The 20,058-nt window shown below is 51.7% G+C and overlaps 1 protein-coding gene across 3 annotated transcripts in view; it reads left to right on the plus strand.

Moving 5' to 3' along the window:
- The window catches only part of FRMD5 (FERM domain containing 5), an 85,732-nt gene that overhangs the window by 51,381 nt on the left and 14,293 nt on the right, over window positions 1–20,058 (plus strand). For 2 of the 3 annotated variants that reach the window (XM_066635562.1, XM_066635560.1), the window contains exons 2-7: window positions 8,806–8,910; window positions 10,204–10,246; window positions 10,858–10,936; window positions 13,215–13,312; window positions 14,398–14,521; window positions 14,688–14,775. In XM_066635562.1, the coding sequence (XP_066491659.1) occupies window positions 8,806–8,910; window positions 10,204–10,246; window positions 10,858–10,936; window positions 13,215–13,312; window positions 14,398–14,521; window positions 14,688–14,775 (537 nt within the window). The remainder of the gene's footprint in view (window positions 1–8,805; window positions 8,911–10,203; window positions 10,247–10,857; window positions 10,937–13,214; window positions 13,313–14,397; window positions 14,522–14,687; window positions 14,776–20,058) is intronic. The other variant, XM_066635561.1, reaches the window with a different exon arrangement.

Raw genomic sequence — 20,058 nt, forward strand, 5'->3', positions numbered from 1 at the left:
ATTTCTTCTTCTCCTCTGTCCTCCTCTTCCTGTTCTAATCCAAGGAGCGGAAGGAGGAGCAGCGGAGGCAAGTAGGCGGACAGAGATGGGTGTCTCCCACCAGTCTGCTCGAGAGTGAAGAGTTGGCAACAGTCTTGGGAATATGGAGGGCAAGCTGAGTTATAAGGGATGGTTGCACTGCTCTGCTGGGGTAAAAGGAAGGGAGGGTCAGGCAGTCCAGCTGGGAGCAGAGACACATTTGACAATCCTGGAGAGTCTATATTTGGGGGAAGGGAGAATAGAGGCATGAGGCAGGGTTGCAGCATCAGCACATTGTGGCAAGGGCTGCCCCCCTCCCTCGCTTCCCTGTCAGGATGGGGAGGCTGAGGTTCAAGCTGGGTCTTTGTGTGTGGAGTCTTCCTGGGCAGAATACCTGCAGTGAGAATTTGGAGGGTGAATGGACTGCCCAACCATTCATGCTGGGGCAAAGGCTGCTTGTGTGCACTGCTCCCTTTGTGTGCCTGATGCCCTGTCCCCATGTTTCCTGTTGCCAAGGATAGGGTACAGGGGGGATCATCCTTGCTGCATGTTTTCACACCTGAGCTGTGGCCTCCCTGATGGGGGCGTCTCCCCTAGGGGCTGGAGGGCTGTGATTGGAGGCCAAATGTCATGTGGATCCTGTGCTCCATGGTGGGGTGGGAGACCAGTTTTCCAGGGTTTTGCCCTTCCCCATTGTTCCCTATGGGCTTCCTCCTACCTGCCCCAGGCCAGTGTTTGGTGCAGCCCGATCTCGTCTGATCTCGGAAGCTAAGCAGGGTCAGGCCTGGTTAGTACTTGGATGGGAGACCGCCTGGGAATACCAGGTGCTGTAGGCTTATACCATAGTCTTTCGAGACTGAAGATTGCCAACCAACCAGACTCCTCCTCATCTCACCCTGGTCTCCTCCTTCTGTCCTTGTGGCCTCTGCCATTGGTGGAGGTGTACCACTGGGTTATGCTGGCCTTGCACTAGTGGCCAATGCTCATCTGTTGCTGGGCAGACTTCTGCGCCGGTGGGGCTGTCACTGCTCTGGTGAACGTGGAGATGTGCTGCCATATCTTGAGGATAGGATTGGGCCAAGTCAGACGGATGTGACTCTCATTTTATGTCACCCCCTAACCAGGCCTCTTCGCCTGGTGGTCTAGAAGGGGTGGCTCTCTTTTGCAAGAGATGTGATTTGTATAGACAGCGCAGATGATTCCCTGAAGGATGTATCCTTAATTATTAATTTAAAACATGATTAATTCAAGTTAGGGAGATCAAAGAGGAAACAGTTCTGTGCATAATACGAGATAGCATTTGCCTGTTGACTCTAACCAGTTCTCTGGGTTGCAAGAGGCTGTTTGACAGGAGTTTTTGCTGACTTTCTTTGTCTGTTGAGATTGCAGAGGAAAGACAGTTCTGCAGTACTGGGTGCTTGCAAACTGCTGCAAATCCCTCTCAGAAGCAGACTGAGGCTGGGTTGGGGAGGGGGGGGACCAGCCGCCCCGTCTCTTTCCAGTGAAAAGCCTCTAGCTCCAGGGGCTGCTTGGGGTTTGAGTTGCATTTACTGTCAGTAAAGCAATTCAGTTCTCCAACTTGCAGCAGCGTTATCAGCTGAGCCCGTCTTGTGTGCCTTGCATGGCCACCCAAGTTGGTTACGCTTCTTCCATTGATTCCAGATCCTGCTTCCTGGCTGCCTGCGAGGAGGCGAGTCTGTGCCCTGGACCCTGACAGTGTGTGAATGCAGGGGGCTGCCTTTGGCTGAGTCAGAGTTGATCCATCGCATTCAGTCTCACCTTCACTGACTGGCAGCAATCGGAGGTTTTCACCTGCTACCTGGAGTGCCATCACACTGGGAAGGCCTGGGCTCAGTCCTGGGACCTTTTGGGTGCCACACAGTGCTCTGCTGCCAGGCTGTGGCCCCCGGGAAGCTGCCTTCTGCATGAGCTAAGCTGTTGCCTCTTCCGGTCCAGTCTGACCAACCCAGGTCCACTCCAACCCCTCTGCGGGGCCTGGGATCTTTTCCAGCCCACCTCAGTGATGCATCTTTGGCCCCCTTGAAGTCTACAACAGGTGCGCTGCTGTTGAGCTGCATGCTGTCTCCAAGGCACATGTGTAGAGGCAGCAAAAGCTGTCTCAGAACCACGGTTTGTCTCAATTTGCCAGACAAACAAACAAAGCCTAGCCTGGTTCTTTTTCTTTATTTAATTTTTTTATTAACACACACAAACATACAAACATACGCATAACATACAATTAGGAGTGCTAAATACCATATACCATTACTAATTAATCATACTATATCTCCTAATCTATTTACTCATCTATTTCTACCTCTTATTGATTTATCAATTTATTTATATAATATACAATAAATTTTCCCTAATGCCCTATACTGTTTCTAAATATTCACTTTCTACCAAGTGTAAACTAACTTCAATTGCTCATTAATATTAAGACAAAATAATCTAATTACCAAAATAACCACATATAAAACCATTCTTCCACACATTTACATTTCAGCTATATTTTTATTTTAATACATTCTAATTCATATTTAGCAATTTCATATGTATTTTTTTTTCTTCAAATAAATTTGGACCATTGTTATTAGTGGAATAAATCCTCCAATTTTCTTTAACCCTCAGATTACCCCTCAGGGTTCTTTTTCTTTCTTACTTTCCATTTTTTCTCCTGTAATATCTTTAATAATTTATCTCTATAACAGAATCTGATAAATCCACACTTTCTTATATAGGGTGTGTTCATTCTTCCAGTTAACTGGGATATATTTTCTTCTTCTTGTTCCAACAAATTTTGTGATTTGTGCACTCCTGTTACTCCGCCCATCTTACCTTTCTTAATCTCCATCAGTGCCTCTTCTTTGTCCTGTTGATCATCCTGTTGATTTTCCTCCTTGTCTGCTTTTTCACTCCCTTGTTTATCTTCTGCTTGTTTCTTCGCATCTTCCAATTGTTCCTTACAGACATTTATCTGTTGGGAAAGAGTCTCCAGACTGGCTTGAATCTGCAAGGACCAATTCAGCTGTTGTCGCTCCATAACAAGCAATCTCTCCGTATTAATCAAGATTTTCTGTATCCACATTTCTGGAACAGAGTCCATTTTGCAATTTATCTCTAGTCCACTAGATGTTCGCAACGTATTATTCTCCTCACTTCCACCACATCATTACTACTCTGCCATCCGCGTTCCTTACATACCTCTTGCAGATAACAGTCCAGTGCGGTTAACGGAGAGAAAAACAAAACGAAAGAAAACAGTCTCACCGTCTCTGGTGCAGAGAAAACAAAGCTCTTTCAAATCTAATGAGAATTATATTTATATCCAGTTGTGTCCAAGAATAATTCTGGATTTTAGTTCACACCCAAGTTATAGTTGTAATTATAATCCACCACCAATTTATTCCACGACAGAGAAAAAGAGCACTTTCAACCTCCTTAAAAAGTCTCTCATTAACGCCTCCAATATATCCAGGGCTTTTAGCCAAATCAGTCAGTCAGAGCCGGGGACAATATTAATACTTGCTTATCTTAAATTTCCAGCTTAAACTTTACACTTCACGCTTTCCCCCCCCCTCCATAAGGCATCTCAGCACAGAGCCAGCAGCTTGATTGCAGATCACTGCACCTCCCCCAATGCTGTCACAAACGGTTAGATTCCTCTGAGAAGGAAGCCCCCCCGCCCCGTCGGGCTTTCAGTTTCCCAGATACCTGCACCGATGAAGATCTTGTCTCTCCTAACAAAGATCTTCAGGTCCTCTTCAGACCTGCAGTATTTGGGGAAAACAAACTGTCTCCCAGGAGCTCCTGGGACATGTCTATTTGTCCACTGTTGGCTCCTCCTCCTCCAGCCTGGCCTGGTTCTTTTTGTGGTGGAGATGTCTCACATGCCACGTTATTTTTCTTGGATGAAAATAGTGACGGCTCCCACATTTGGGTCTCTGCTCTCTGTGGGTTGTGCTGCTCTTCTCTTGGCCGGGGCTCCACCAGCTGCTCTTTTGGAAAGCACCCCAGATAATCTGAAGGCTTCATCATTCGTAAATTGTGTGCTGCTGAGCTGCACAAGGCCCATCAGGGGCTACTCACCCAGGAAAGGGGTGCATGTGGAAGCAAAGTGGCGATTCACAGCCTAATCTGGAGGGATCCAAGAATGCTGAAAACCTCTCCAAAGAACCCCCTTGGTGCATTGGGCCCAAGTTGTTCAGCATTTTAAAGGAAAAGTCACCCTCTCCCCAAATGGAGCTTGGAGATGATGCTTTGGCAGCCAGGGCAACCAGAGGCAGTATTGGCACACCATGACCAGTGGACCAGTCCCCCGAGGCAGGCCGGCTGCTGCACTCTGCACCAGCTGACAGGCCTGGGTGCTTTCCAAGGGCACTCCTGCGCAGAAGGCATTGTACAATCCAGTCTGGAGGCGGAGTGGGAAATAAGCCCCCAGCAGAGCCGGTCTAACAGCTGCAGTGTCTGTGTCATCTGTACGCTGTGGATGACGCCTCTTGGTTGGTGCCTGCAACGCAATATCATCTCCCTCCTTCACCCAGCTGAAGTTGTTTTGACAATGTTTGTTGTTGTTTTCAGTACAATGACAGATGCGTGCCTGCCTGCCTGCCTATGCAGAGTGTTGCCCATGTGCTGGCCACACTCCCTAAAAGCATGATTGTGCAGGAAGTGCATGGAGGGAGACCCAGGAGAAGAGCATACATGCAACTTGGAACTGCACCAAAGGACTGCCAGACAGTTGCTGTCAGTCTGGGTGGCAACCTTTTGCCCCTGGGTCTAGTCACCATGTGGACACCAGTCAAAAGCTGTTCAGTGTTCTGGGCCTCCAAGCACTGCAAGTCCAGTGCAGGGCTCGTTTTCCAAACCTTTCCAGATCTCTGCTGCGCAGTGGATGAGAGAGGACAGCCACAGAGAAGCCTGTGGAACATGAGCTGTCAGCCGGGGAGGCAAGCTCCCAGGGGTGCATGTGACGTCTTCCAGTCTTCTGTATCTGACTCCCCTCTCTCCTGGCAGAGCTGGGGCTTGGAACAGTGGTGTGTGTCCCCCAATGGGTATAGCTTTCCTTTCTACCCTTTTCCCTGTCAGAACCTTCCTTCTGTTTCTGGGCAAATTAATCTGCTCTCTCCCTAGAGCATTTCTGCGGTCCAGTTTACCTGCAGGCCACACAATGCTAGTTTTTTGAATGCTGTGGGAAAGACCCAGCCCAACCTTCTGGCTTCTGGACGGGCATGGATGGCATCGTCGGAGCCCATAGCTGGCCCTCTATGCATTTGAGCCTCCAGCCTGTTTGGAGCTTGGAAGGGGCAGGCAGGCAGGCAGCCAAATTTCTCCCTGTGTCACAGACGGTGGGCCTGGGGAGGCTGCAGCAGACCCCGCCTCCTGCCATGTGCTCTGTATCTGTTTGCAAGATCCACTCACCTGGGTGGCAGAGAGGAGCTGCTTGGGCAGGGCTGAAGTGATGTTCTGGCGCGCGGGCAACTGGGAGCCTGACGGCTGCTGTGCACACTAGCAAGCAGTGGTTCTTTCCAAGCCAACCACGTGGCTGACCAGAGTCTTCACAAGGAAAGCACAAAATACCTAAGATGTTTCCGGCCTCGGGATTTAGGCTTGGAGCCTGGCCCTGGGCCACATCTCTCTGCTGCACACAGACCTGCTGTGCTCACAGACCCCGATCTCCCTCTGTGAAGCAGGTAGAAGACCCCAGGTCTACCACCAGCTCCAACTGGAAGGGGGCTTTCTGGCCACCCAGACAGAGAACAAGGAGGTGCTGGGGAAAGGGGGTGGCATGCGAATGGGTGACAGGAAACAAGAGCAGCTTTGCTAAGCACCCCCTCAGTCTTCCCCTGCAGGTGAGGCTGCACCTGACCTCCTGAGAAAGGGGGCCAAAGGAGGGAGCCCCAAGGAAGCGGCATAGGTGGTTGTTGGGAATATTTAACCGCTCCCAGTGGATGGGAGTCTTTGGGCCCAGGTGAGGGGCTGCATCAGAAGTGCTTAGAGAACCAGTGGGTGCTGCCTCAGAGCCCCCGTCAGCAGAGGTAAAAGGAAGGTGCTAGGGGCTGAGTGGGGCATGTCAAAAGTGGGGAGTAGGCCCAGGTGCTGGCCTGGATGGTCATGGCCCCTGCTATCCGGACACAGTTGAGGATGTGCTGAGTGTGGTGTAGTTTGGAGCCCTGGCTGGTGAAGTCCGGAGAGCCGTGTCTTACTGTGTTTACGTGCTAAGGAAGGGGACTTGGCCAGGGCCACAGCCCCCTTTCTTGGTCCTTTTGACATGATGCCAGTAGACCAGTGTTTCTCAAACTGTGGGTCGGGACCCACTAGGTGGGTTCATTTCATTATTTTATTTTAACATATTAGACTTGATGCTACCATGCTATGTGACTGCTTTGGGGGAAATGTTACAGACCTGTTCTTTTAACAAGCAACTATGTATATTCTTTTGATAGTAAATGGGACTTACTCCTGGGTAAGCGTGGGTAGGATTGCAGCCTCAGATTGTTAAAAATTTTCCTGCTTGATAATTTGGCTTCCGGTTATGACATCACTTCCGGTGAGTCCTGACAAATTATCATTCTAAAAAGTGGGTCCTGGTGCTAAATGTGTGAGAACCACTGCAGTAGACTATTTTAGCTGGCTATTTGTGGCTCAAGGCGGTGGGATGAAAATGGGCCAAGGGAATAGGAGGAGAAGTCTCTTTCTCAGCGTACCCCCCCCCCCAAGAAGCTGATGAGTTTCTCGCCTCTGCAGCAAAAAACAGGCAGTGGTGGAGACTGGCGTGCAGAAACCTCTGCCCCCCTCCCTGTTGGCAGTATGGCCAAGTCCTGAGTGGCCCCCTCGCCTGGGTTTCTGTGCTGTGCTAAGGCACAGGTGGGAGCGAGCAAGGAGGGGGTCAGCTAGGGGGCACCCTGAAGCCTCCGGAAAGGAGTAGCACTGAGGTGGAGGTTAAGAGACGCTTGTGCAAGGCACAACTTGTCCTGGGCAGTGCAGCAGCCTTTACCTCCCTTTGGGCTTGCTGCTGCTGTGGTGTTGGGGTCTTGGCTGAGCGGAGCCTCCGGTGTCCCCACTGAGGGGGAGCTGCTTTTGGCATTCTTTGGTTGGGCATCTTTCAGTGCCACAGGCCTGACTTGCAGGTTTGAAGCAGAAGCTGCGAGGTGTGACTCAGGTGTGACTCCCAGCTCGCATTCAGGAGGTTTGTGATGGTGTCCAGAAGGGTGATGAAGGCATGCTTGGAAATCCCCCCCCCCCACGCCAAATGTCTTCTGGTAGCCGAAGCTGCCTGTTGTGCGCTTGGAGGCTCTCTTGCTGTTTGCAGAAGGTCACATCTCTCAGCCAGCGATCGCTGATGTGGAGTGAGCAGGCCTGTCTGGGAAACAGCAGCCTGGCCTTGCTGTCTACAGATGGAGCTGCAATGTGCTTTTCAAATGCAGTGACATTTAGTACAGCCACTGCAGCAGCGATCTTGGAAAATGAGTCCTCACCAAAACCTTAAGGCTTCCCCGGGCACATGGCCCGTCTCTTTGCGGAACCATTATTGGGTCACTTTGAACCCTTTTGCAGGAAGGACCCTCCCAGTCCACATTGCTGAAAAGAGAGGACTTCATCACTCCATTCAGCTTCAATCCCCAGCAGCCTCTCCGGGTAGGACTGGCAAGTCAGCACGGGGCTGGAAGTCTTCAACTATCCCTTTCTTGCAGGGATAGTTTGCAGCAGTTTGGGTGCAGAAGGGCAGTGAATGTTGTGGAAAGAGTCTTGCTGGATCACATGCACAAGGAGGGGGCGCAGGCAAGAGCTCTCCCCCAGCAACCGGTAGACTATCTTTGAAGCTGGAGGTTCTTTATAACCAGTTTGATTAGCAGCTGTTGTTGGACCTCTTCGCACTGATCTCATCCCAGGCTGCTGTCTCTCTCTGGAGAGCAAGTTGCTGGTGCCAGACTTACACTGCTCTGTGCATGCAGAGTTGCAAACAGAGTGGCTGAGAGTTCTGTCTTTGGGTGGGCGCTGAGGAGGTGGCAGCAGCCTTGGCTGTTGGGGGCCCACAACCTTTTGCCGTGCATCTTGCGAGGAAGCAGAGCTCGTGTGCACAGGATGTTCCAGGTGCCCGTTCGCCCTGGTTCCTGTCCCCAGAGCTCTCGTTTGAGAGACCAGAGAGGGACAGGCCTAGGCTTCCTGAGCTTTGGGTCACTGCCTGAGCTGGGGTCTCCCTGGCAGTGGCTCAGGCATTGGGGTTGGGGTGCTGTGAATTGTGGCCAAGCATCACCTGAATCCTTTGCTCTGTGGTGGGTGAGGGAGGAGATGCCATTTTCTGCTGTTTTCCCCTTCCCCATTATTCCCTATGGCAGTGTTTCTCAAACTGTGGATTGGGACCGAGCCATGTCGGCACAGTGTTTTTCTGTCATTGATGACTGGCAACCTTCAGTCTCGAAAGACTATGGTATAAGCCTATAGCACCCGGTATGCCCAGGTGGTCTCCCATCCAAGTACTAACCAGTACTAACTGACCCTGCTTAGCTTCCGAGATCAGACAAGATTGGGCACGTGCAGGGTAACAGTTGCTGGTGTCTATGGCTTGCCCATCGGTGGGAGGATTTCTGTGCTGTTGGGGCTGTCATTGCGCTGCGTCCACACTGGATAGGGATGGGGTGCCATGCTGTGCCAGGGCCCAGGGGCCACTTCGCCACTGGGAGAGCTCTGCCTTGGGCGGCTGTGCCCTGTCAGCGTGCAACCAGCTGCGGGAGACATTGTCTGGTTTCTCCACCTCTTAACAGACATGGTTCTGTTGTCTTGCAGAGAGACGCCAAAGGGCAGTATCTCTTCGACCTTCTCTGCCACCACCTGAACCTCCTGGAGAAAGATTACTTTGGAATCCGCTTTGTTGATCCGGACAAGCAGAGGGTGAGTCCCAGTGAATGAGCTTCTTTCTCTGAGGGAACCCAGGAGTGAGGCCTCTCCAAGGCCAAGGCAGCGTGGCAGCTTCTGTGGACTGCCAGGCTCCTTGTTCTGCCTCGTGGGCAGCAGAAGCACAAGAAAGGACTTAGAGCTTGGGCGTTCCAGTCTCACCCTCCGGGCTTCCAGGGGGTCTCCTATTCAGCTACTGGCGAGGGCTGGTGCTTCATTGGAAAGGGAATGCATGATGCACCCCCAGCCCTGACATGAGTTCTCCTGCCCACCGCAGTAGCTGTGTTGGCTAGATGGTGGCGGCTGCAGAGAGCTGGTCCCGTTGAAAGAGCCTGTGTGGTCCTCCTTGTCTGCACTGGTTCCCTCAGACTGGGCATCTGTTTGACACCTCCCCAGCCTTGCCCCAACTCCAGCAGAATCCAAAATGTGAAGGATCTCATCCAGAGTGGCACAGGAACTGCCCGGCAACCTGAACTAAGCAACTCCCATGACTGGTGCCCAAACTGGCAAAGTTTGCCTCATTTCCTCTCATGGCACCTCTAAGAAGGCAGCTGTTTTGGCACCTTGCTGAAACTGGCCAGACCCCTCTGTCCCTTGGGAAGCCCCCCTCCCCTGTCCCTGGCAGTGGAGTCTTGTGGAGGGGGCAGCCAGAAGCAGCAGACCAAGGAGGGCTTCTCCCTTCCAGCCTGGCAAGCTGCATGGGTGGTGTGCGCTTTCCACGAGCCTCTCTAAAGATCCCGTGGGGTGGTTGGGGTGCTGGGAAGTTTGGTGCAGCTGCTGGGAAGGTCGCCTGGATACTCCACAACCAGGAAGCACCAGCTGGGCCAAACGGGAGACCTTCTGCAGCAGCCCCAAGGACTTGTCTGCTGGAGGGCCCTGGAAGCCACTTGTGCAGCCAGAGGCTCGCCTCTCCTGGGGGTAGGGTCTGCGATTCTGCAGCAGCAGCTGCTAAGCAGTGCTCTCCTCTAGGAGTCTCTTGGCCATGAGAAGGGTGGGGAAGGACCTGTGTTTCTCCTACCCTGCTCAGCCACTCAGAATTGTCCTCTTGAGTGGATTGACGCACTCCCTCCTCTCCTGCTATTCTTCTGGAGGGATTCCCAGGCCCCCAAGGCCACTGTGCATTAAGATGACCCAGCCACCCTCTCTTGGAGGAACCTGCTAGCACCTCTCCCGTCTTGACCCTGGTGGAGCCACCTGGGCCAGGAGTGAGCCCTCATGGGGACCCAAGGCATTGTGGCTGGTGGTTTGCCCCCTCCCTCTTCAAAGCCTCTCTCTCTGTTCTGATTGCAGCACTGGCTGGAGTTCACCAAGTCTGTAGTGAAGCAGATGCGAGGTAAGTTAAGCATTTTTATAGGCTGCAGCATAAGAGCAAGAGAAGCAGCTGGTCCTGGGGGCCACTTAGGCAGGAAAAGATAACAGCACAGGAGGCCAGATGAATGAGAAGCCTCATCAAAGAAGGAGAGAGCAAGCACCAGAGGCCCTGACACTAGCAACTGGTCAGGGAACTGCTCGGCCTACTGGTGGAGAAGAACACAGACCTGTCTGCTTTGGCTGTCCATGTGCAGTTCCAAGTTGCCTTGCTCTTCCTGCAGTGGTGCTGCCAGTTTCTGTGGCTGTCCTCATGGGAGAACAGAAGGCTAGAGAAAAATGTAGGAACAAACATAAACTGGGCAAGCCCCTCTGGTCAGATTCCCCCCTGGTTTTAGGCAAGGCCTTCCTTGGGACTCCTCCAAATGTCCAGTGCTCGAGTCAATCTTTGTTTTGATCCAAAGCACTGCCCTGCACGCGGGCCAGATCTCTGTTTGCCAACCAGGTGTTTCTGGGTGTGCATCTGAGGAGGCCGCTGGGCAGGACGTGTCCTGGGCATGCTCGTTGGTTGGTGTGCCGGCAGGGGGTGCCTTTGGATCCCTCAGCCAACAAATTGCTGTCGCTTTCCTCCTGCAGCACAGCCTCCATTCACCATGTGCTTCCGTGTGAAGTTCTACCCGACCGACCCTGCTGCTCTGAAGGAAGAAATCACTCGGTAAGGCTGCTTCTTGTCCCTCCATCCCTAGGCTGGCCATCCTGATAAGGGCCAGGGAGTGGGGGGAGAGGGGGGAGGGTCCCTGAAAGCTTTTCAGAAGGTTGGCTTTGCTTGCCTCGCTGATTCTGGGGGAAGTTGCTTTGCTGGGTCTGGGAGAATAAGAAGCAAAGCGTATGGAAGAAGAACGTCTCCATGCATGAAAACGGAATCAGTGCTGAATATGGGCCAAAAAGTCCCGAAAGCCCTTTGCGGGGCTTTGTATTCTGGCAGCCCTTCTGGAGGGAGGCTGGCTTTGCTCTGGCACCTTTCTGCTTTCAGCAGCGTTATCCACAGACCTGAGCTGCAGGAGCAGAGCTTATCTCCAGAGCCTGCTGCACCCACTTCCTCACCTGGCCTGGCCAGCCTCCACTGGCAGAATTGCTTGATGTGCCCCAAAGACTTTGCAGGAAATAGCCTCCTGAGCTGAAGTTTGTCAGGCTCTCGGGGGGGGGGGGATCAGAACTCCATAGCTGCAGTTTCCCTCACCATTATGAAGCAGAAGCTGCAATGAATAGTGAGGAAAGCTGCAGCTGTTACGCTTCTGTCTACCATGGAGCTGTGTTGAAGTTGACTCCCTGCGTGTCTCTTGGCTTTCTTCATTCAGTTGTGTGTCCTGGTCTGTTTCAAAAGCATCAGGTGGGGAATATTTGAAAAGGGGTAAAGCAAATAAAGAGCCAGTCCTTGCTGGTGGATGGGAGGGGCAGGCGGGGAGCAAGCTGTAGCCCTCCTCTTTTGCTCTGCCCTCCAGACTTCCCTCTCTCAGCAGGACCCTCCAGCAGCTGCCTCCAGAGGCAAAAGCCCTTCACATGGTCCATAATCCCCAGAAGAAAGAAGCCTCTGTCAAAAACTCGTGATGAGTGTGCGTCCTGTCCCAGTATACTGAAAAGCAGCCCCTGGCTTAGTTGTGCTCCCAGGCAGTTGCCTGACGCCTTGGTCCAACGAGGCCAGTAATGGCCACATACTCTCTGTCAGTAGCTGTCTGTCCTACCTGGAGAGGCAGGGTCTTCCGCATGCCAAGCAGGGGCTTTTGGCCTGAGCCTTGGCCGCCCCCCCTCCTGGTTTTTTTGGAGGCCCTCCTCCACCTCCACAGTAATCCTGGGCACAGATCCCAGACTGATGCCTCCTTTTTGCAGCCCCCTTATTTGACTTGCAGATTTTGCTCAAAATTCTTGTCCCAGCAAATGTCTCCATTTGAATGTGACGTGGCCAGTAGCAGCCTCCACAGGCGGGCTGCTGACCAGAGGCAAACCATGGCCAGGGCCTTGGCAGTCATCAGAGACACAAAGGCGAGTTGAAATCCCATCTAGAAATGTATCCAGGAAGGCACCGTGTCACAGAAGGGGGGGTCCAAGTTCCCAGATCACGAGCATCTGTCCTGGTGGCTTTGCTGCCACTTGGCATATCTCTCTCCTGCAGGAGGGAGCGAACGGATTATTTTCTTCATCCTTGCAAGCCAGCCATTTCTGTTTCTCCAAGACTGATGATTTTTAAATGGGGACACATCTAATTTTAGCTTTCTCATCATCAAGTTAATTCATGCTTAACTTTCTTCTTCTGGGTTGGAGGGTCGGAGGAGGGAACAAATAAGAAAGGGGAAGGAACTGCAGCAGTTAAGTTCAGGGTTTTTTTGTCTTCTTTGCCTCTTCCCATTACTGGGTGAAATCTGCAGTTCAGGAAAATGTGATGGGATCCCAGTTCAGATGCCGTGTTCTTTAATGGATAGTTTCTCGCTACAAAAGACACAAAGTGCTTATTTTCTGGGAAGCCGGTGGAAATGCTTCAAATAAGGAGGAAATTCCATTGTATGCTGACTCACTAGAGCAGAACTAAGATTAGAGCCAAATTAATGCTCCACAGTTTCATCTGCCATTAAATTAATTCATTGTGAGAATAGTGGTTCATTGATGAGAGCTTCCAGCTCCAGTGCAAACAATGTCAGGTGGCGGGCAGGCGCTCAGAGAGAGAGAGAGAGAAGGGGTCCAGCAGGCCCGGTCCCCTCTCCTGACACTGACACTAGTGTGACCTGTGTGAACAGCTCTCGCTGTTCATCATAACACCATGGGGTCAGCCTCCGCCCCAGAGGATGACCAGCGCTGGTCTCATGGCAAAATGAGACCACCCCAAGTTTCCGGTTAACAGATAGGGTGTGTTGCCAAGCAGAAGCCCCCTGCTTGAATCCTGTGGCTTGGCTGTCGCGAACGCTACTAACTTCCGGCTTGTTGTGGCTCTCTCCCCTCAGGTATCTTGTCTTCTTGCAGATCAAAAGAGATCTCTATCACGGCCGCCTTCTCTGCAAGACGTCGGATGCCGCTCTGTTGGCTGCTTATATCCTTCAAGGTAATAATGTCTCTTGACAAGCACATTTGCTTTCTGTGATACTTGCTGATGATATAATTTTGCTTCCAACTGATCACGATGCCGTGTGTAGGAGTGTCGCCCCCCCTGCCTCTGCGCGCTTGCGTGTGTGTGTGTGTGTGTGTGTGTGTGTGTGTGTGTGAGGGGGGGGCGGGGGAATCCTGCTTCCAAATGGTCTTTGCAGCTGTGCCCTGAGGGCGCAGGAGGGGGAGCAAGAGATCTTGGGTTTCCATCACACAGAGGGTGATGATGATGTCCCAGTCAGTTGAGATGTGTGTGGGAGGGGGGGAGATAATTGATTAAGGGCACAATCCTAACCAACTTTCCAGCAGCGAGGTAAGGACAATACAGCTCTGAGGTAAGGGCACAAACAGTCCTTTACCTTGAGGAGGCCACCGTGACTGCCCCCCAGCTGCAGGATGCAGCACATGCCCCATCGGCAGAGCTAGGTCAGTGCTGGAAAGTTGGTTAGGATTTGGGCCTAAGCATCTGAGAACTGGCCCAGGTGAGAGAAATGGGATGGGGGTAGAAAGCAGTCTGGGTGGTGTAGAGAGTCCTGCAAAACTGGTCTCTGCTCCTTAGTTTGTGAAAACGCTTGGACCAGGCTGATGCTGGGTTGCACGTTACGATCTAGGCAGACCCTTTTAACTTGGGGAGGATATTGTGTTTTTCAGTTACTTGATATGGAGTTGCTGTTTTGTTGAAAATGCAAATTTATTTTATTTTATTTAAAAGATGTTTATACCACTTTTCCTGATGCGTAAAGGTCAACACTAAAGTTGATGTAGGTGCTGCTGCTTCTGTTTTCTATCTCATGAGCTGCTTTCATTGCTGTCCATTTTATGGAAAAGCTTAATGACAGTTAAATTGAATAGAGATCCAGAGCAGGGATTGGACCACTGTTGCCATCTATGCTGTGCTGGACATGTCCCCCTTACTATGGGCCTTGGAGAGCCACTGAATGTTGTACTTTTCTATCCTGGGCTAGATGCTCCAAGATTTGGCTACACCTTATCAGCTGCCAAATAATAAGTTTCTCTTTTCTGCCTCTCTCCCCCTCCCTTTAGCGGAGATTGGTGACTATGACCCTGGAAAGCACCCAGAGGGTTACAGCTCCAAGTTCCAGTTTTTCCCTAAGCACTCTGAAAAGCTGGAAAGAAAAATCGCCGAGATTCACAAGGTTGAGCTCAGGTGACTCTCTTGTGTTGAGTCTTTGTCTTTATTCTTCCTTGTTAGCTGCAGAGTGGAAATTGGAGAGAAAGGAATTCTCCAATAAACTCCCCTCCTCCAACAATTAACAAAAAATGCAAAAGTATCGGTTGGAACTGATGGCTGTTCTTGTCCCCTTGTTTTCCAGTGGGCAGACTCCAGCTACTTCTGAATTGAACTTTTTAAGGAAAGCCCAGACCTTGGAGACGTATGGAGTGGATCCACACCCATGCAAGGTAGGCAGTGATCTTGCCCTGGAGCTCGCTGTTGGTTTGAGGCTTCTGCCTGGTAGACAGCCTTTTATAGCATTAAAAATGCTTCTGTTGCCACTGAATCCTGCTGTGGCCAGTTTCCCATGAGTTGTTTTCTTGAGGTGAATCAGGCTAGCTGGGACAGGCAGGAGGAGAAGGGGCTGAACTGGGGCAGACTGCCTGAGGCCCCACTTCAGCAGCCTGATGGAACTAGTCACAGTCACCTCTACTTGAGGCACTGTTGCAGTCAGGCTTATTGACACCCCCCCCTCCACGTTGGCAGAAAACCCTCTTATGCGGTTGGCACGTTGGCTCTGAATTTGCTTTGTCTCTTTCCCAAAGGCTTTCCAAGAACTGGGCCACGTGATCCCCGGCTCCTTTCTGTGACACATGCTGAGTTATTGTCAGCAGTGCAGAGCCTGCAGCCATATGGATGGATCTCTGTGTCACCTGCGACTGGGGTGCAGCTTTTGGGCTGTGAGTCCCGTGATTGTGGAAATTGCCACAGGGGCTCTGCCAAGGGGCACTCGGGGCCACACATTGCGGTGCCCTGGAATTGCCACTCCAGGGACAGTCAGGCTTCTGAGCAACAGTGTGAGTGGTTGGATTTTTCTGCTCTTGCTCTATCCAGCTCCATCGGCTGAATGAGCAGTAGGTGCAGGTGCAGGGCTGGAGCTGCTGTGAGGGCTGTCTGCCAGGGTTCTGGGCTCCTCTGTCTCCCAGCACTACCACTAGCAAGGTTCCCACTCACCAAAGGGTCAGGAACCTTTGCACTTGCTGTGCCATCCCATTCTGAATGGAGCTGATCTGGGCAGCTCCAGACTGTGTCACGCACTGGGCTGTCAAAGTGTTAACCGTTTCAGAAGATCTTGGAGCTGCAGTTCTGGGAGGCTGCTGCTGGGCAAGAAGCTCTGTGCCCCCAGAGGCCACAAAACCCGCCATCTTGCCCAACAGCGGGTGGGGGCTGCTCTGGGATTCCCATGGCTGATCACACTTCTGCACAGCAGGGAGGAAAGACATTTGCGGGACGATTCCATGTTGCTGAAGGTGCAGTTTCCTGACCAGCAGCAACATGAATAGTGCTGCTGGGAAGAGGACAAAGCGGACAGGCTAAAGCGGTGTGGCAGCTGTTTTTAGTGTGGTCCAGGGCACAAACAAACCAGCCCAAAAGAGAGAGGTGAAGAGCCCTCTGGAGGGCCTCCGGAAGGAGCTGGCTCCCTTCCTTGCATGTCCAAATGCAAGTCCTCTTGTTTTGGAAGTGAATCTTTGAGTGCTGTCCCAGGACTTAGGGGGTAGAAAAACTTAGTTCTCTGAAGGGAACTGGTACAAATGCTGCTGTACGTTTGCAGAGTAGGAGGAGGGCCTGGGGCACAGTGACCAAAAGGCTGTGCCAGGAACCAGGAATGTGGTCTTTTCATATGGACCAGCATCACTGCCCATGAACGAACTTGGCCGAACGAGTGCTTGGGGTGCACTGAGTATTTCATTTGCTTTGAGGAAAGATCTTTCAGTTTCTGCTGACTTGGACAGTCCTTTCACCCAGGTGCTCAAGTTCCCTGCTCCTCCTTGTAACCTCAGCAGTATTTTTTTTCAGCTTCCCTCTGGATGAGTCCTCAGTTCTCAGCCCAGCAACACTAAAGTGGTGCATGCAGCAGATTTGGGCTCATTTGAGAGCCAGGATGGTGTTGTGGTTCAGGAGTTGCATTTGGACCTGGAAGATCCAGGTTCAAATCCCTGTTCAGCCATGAACCTTCCTGGGTGACCTTGGGCCAGTTGCCCTCCAACAGCCTCACCTACCTCACAGGTTGTTGTGAGGATAAAAGTGTTGGAGGAAATTAAAAATAGTTTTGGGCAGGGAAGCAGAGTAGCTTAAGCAGCAGAACCCCCCCCCCTTTTAGGGTATCACCCCAGGGAACATCCCTCACCCGGCTGACTGCTGGTCGATGAAAGTGTCGACCCAATGTGCAGTGGCAGTAAAGAAGGCCAATTCTATGCTTGGGATATTAGAAAAGGTATTGAAAACAAAACGGCTAATATTATAATGCCGTTGTACAAATCGATGGTAAGGCCACACCTGGAGTATTGTGTCCAGTTCTGCTCGCCGCATCTCAAAAAAGACATAGTGGAAATGGAAAAGGTGCAAAAGAGAGCGACTAAGATGATTACTGGGCTGGGGCACCTTCCTTATGAGGAAAGGCTATGGTGTTTTGGTCTCTTCAGCCTAGAAAAGAGGCGCCTGAGGGGGGACCTGATTGAGACATACAAAATGATGCATGGGAAGGATAAAGTGGATAGAGAGATGCTCTTTACACTCTCATAACACCAGAACCAGGGGACATCCACTAAAATTGAGTGTTGGGAGAGTTAGAACAGACAAAAGAAAATATTTCTTTACTCAGCATGTGGTTGGTCTGTGGAACTCCTTGCCGCAGGATGTGGTGACGGCATCTGGCCTGGACGCCTTTAAAAGGGGATTGGACAAATCCTTTACGGGTTACAAGCCATGATGTGTATGTGCAATTTCCTGATTTTAGAAATGGTCTATGTCAGAATGCCAGATGCAAGGGAGGGCACCAGTATGCAGGTCTCTTGTTATCTGGTGTGCTCCCTGGGGCATTTGGTGGGGCGCTGTGAGATACAGAAAGCTGGATGGGCCTATGGCCTGATCCAGTGGGGCTGTTCTTATGTTCTTAATCAATAAAAAAGACAAAGAGGCAATGGCTTGTTAAAGTTGCAAAAAAGAAATTATTTACTTACAGTTCTATTGAGTGTATATTTACAGCATCTGATTAGGATTAGAGGTTCAGCTAACACTGAGAGACAGCAAGGCCCTGGAGCTGCCTCACCCTGCATGCCTTGTGCTCAAGATGGCCTGGGCATCAGAGGCCTGCTGTGTGCCATCTTAACAGGTCGGTGGTCAGAGGACAAGAGGAAGTGCTCAGAGGAGAAGGGAAGGACAAACGGTTAGGGCCACACCCCACAAGGATCACAGAGAGAACAGGTAGAAAGGTCAGAGTCACTGGGCCGTAGCTTGACCCCTTCTGGACAGCAGACAGAGTTGCACCAACTCCAACAAAAAGGATTGAAAAGGGGAGGGATCATGTACACCACCCTGATCCTTAGAGGATGGGCAGTATAAAAATGTTAGACAGATAAAGGTAGAAGACTTGCTCCTTCTATTTGGTCTTGTGCAGAAGTTCCCAGGGGGGACTGTTCGCTCTCCTGTCTTGAGTTTCCTGCCTGTGAACTGAGACATTGACCTAGATAAGTATGGATCTGCCCCCCCCCCAATTCCTTCCTAGCACTTAACGCATGGTGTTGGGGTGGGCCTTGCCTCTTCTGCTCATGGTCAGCACCCTCTGACCTCATGCATACTCAGAGTGGCCTTAGCAGCTCTTCCCTCCCGCCATGGCTTTGGTCAAACTCTGCTCTCCTCCTATTTCACCAATGGCTGGCATTAAAACTCCTGTGCCACGGTCAGCAGGAGCCTGTGCTGGTGGGCCCCAGTCTCATGGAAAGCCTGAACTGGGCCTGCTTCTGCTCGTCACTGTAGAAACTAAGGAAGAAATTGCAACCTGGTAATGAGCACATTTTGTGGCCGTCTTGGAACTGATGCTTCATATATTTGCTCTTGTTGTAATCCATACACCCACTTGTCAGGCAGATCAGTGTAGCCACCCCTAGTTTGCAGGTACAAAGGCTGAGAGAGGGAGTGACGTTAACAAGGCCACCTGCTGCTCATGGTCAGAGTGGCATTTGAATGGAGGCAGTCCAAACTTGCAGCTCTGTCTCCTGGCTACTGCGACACTCTATTCCCCTGAAGCTGGAAACAAAGCACAGGCCCAGCACGGCCCTTTGCGGTGGGTTGTGTGTGCAGGGATGGGGTGGCAGCACCTGCTCTGGGGGGAGTCTGGCACTGTTGGCTTTGGCGCACTGTGCCTGTCCTGCAAACATTGGTCCTGCTGGTGTTCCTTGAATCACTCTGCCAGGGCTGAGCATCAATGGCTTATTGTAAGGTATTGGTGCAGCTGCTGGCCAGTGTTTCCTCCATTAGGTGAACTGCTACTGAGTGGGCCGCAGAATGCTGGTGAGCGTGTCCTTGGTGGCAACTGTCAGTGCCCAGGAGGGGGGATCTCTCCATGTTGCTGAATGAGATGCTCTCATAGCTCAGCAAAGGTGATGCTTCTTCAGCTGAGGGCAGGGCGGCTGCAACACCCACAGTGTGTAGGCAGCTGGCTGCAGTGCGGGGGGGTGCTCTGGAGTTTCAGGGTCTCTTGCTGGGGCTGGTGGAACTGCAGGGGCGCCTCGCAGCCTTCCCTTCTGCCCTACTCCTTCTGTGGAGCTGGATGTGTCCACAGGGCCCTGCACAGCCTGCTCCTGAGGGTCTCTGCAAAGATTCCTGTGCCGTACAGAAGAAAAGCTGCTGGTTCAGATTGAAATGTGGTGCCCAGCGGTGCAGTGCGGAGCTCTCCAGAGCGACTGACAGACCTGCTCACTGCCAGCCTGCCAAGAGGCGGCATAATGATCACATGGAGGCCATCAGCCAGGTTCTTTGGCGCCCCCCTTTTCTCCTGAATTATGTCACCCGCCCCACTCCCCCCTTCATGCTGTTGGAATAATGGCTCTGAAATTGCCAGTTTGAAGAATTGGGCCTAAGCAAAGCCCCCAATTTCGTGGGGGAGGAGCCAACACCTGAGTGGTGGGAGGTGGTTCTGTGACTTGGAGGCCCAGTGTGTTCTGGTAAGTTGGGGGAAGGCAGCTCTCGGTGGCATCCAGGAGAGACGGTCTGCAAAGCCCTGGAGACAGTGCAGCCAGCAAAGCTTGCCAGCAAAATCTTGAGGTGGCGGATCCCCCCAAGGGGAAGGGGGGCCACTGCTTAAACCAGACCACTTTTACAGGGCTGTTGGGGATTCCTGGGGTCTTGCTGGTGGAGGCCTTTGTAAACACTGTGAGGCGAGGCAGTACTTGGCAAGTGTGACACAAATGCGAAAGTCGCTTGTCCTCTCCTTTAAGGGGTCAGGTGGCTTAATTGGTGTCCAAAGGCAGCTTGCTTCTTGCAAGTACAGGTCCAGCCTTGTTATACATGGATTTTTTATACAGGGATTTGACTCAACACGAATGACTCAACTTCTCATTGCAAATGAGAAGGAATGTGCTGATCCCTGGAGAAGGGGAAAATGCACCCCTTTAAAATCAGTTTAATAAACTGAACAGTCCTTTAACAATAGCCTCCTTAATGAGAGAGAGAGAGAGAGAGGGCAACTGGCT

Source organism: Tiliqua scincoides, chromosome 8 (genome assembly GCF_035046505.1).
Source record: "Tiliqua scincoides isolate rTilSci1 chromosome 8, rTilSci1.hap2, whole genome shotgun sequence".
NCBI lineage: Eukaryota > Metazoa > Chordata > Lepidosauria > Squamata > Scincidae > Tiliqua > Tiliqua scincoides.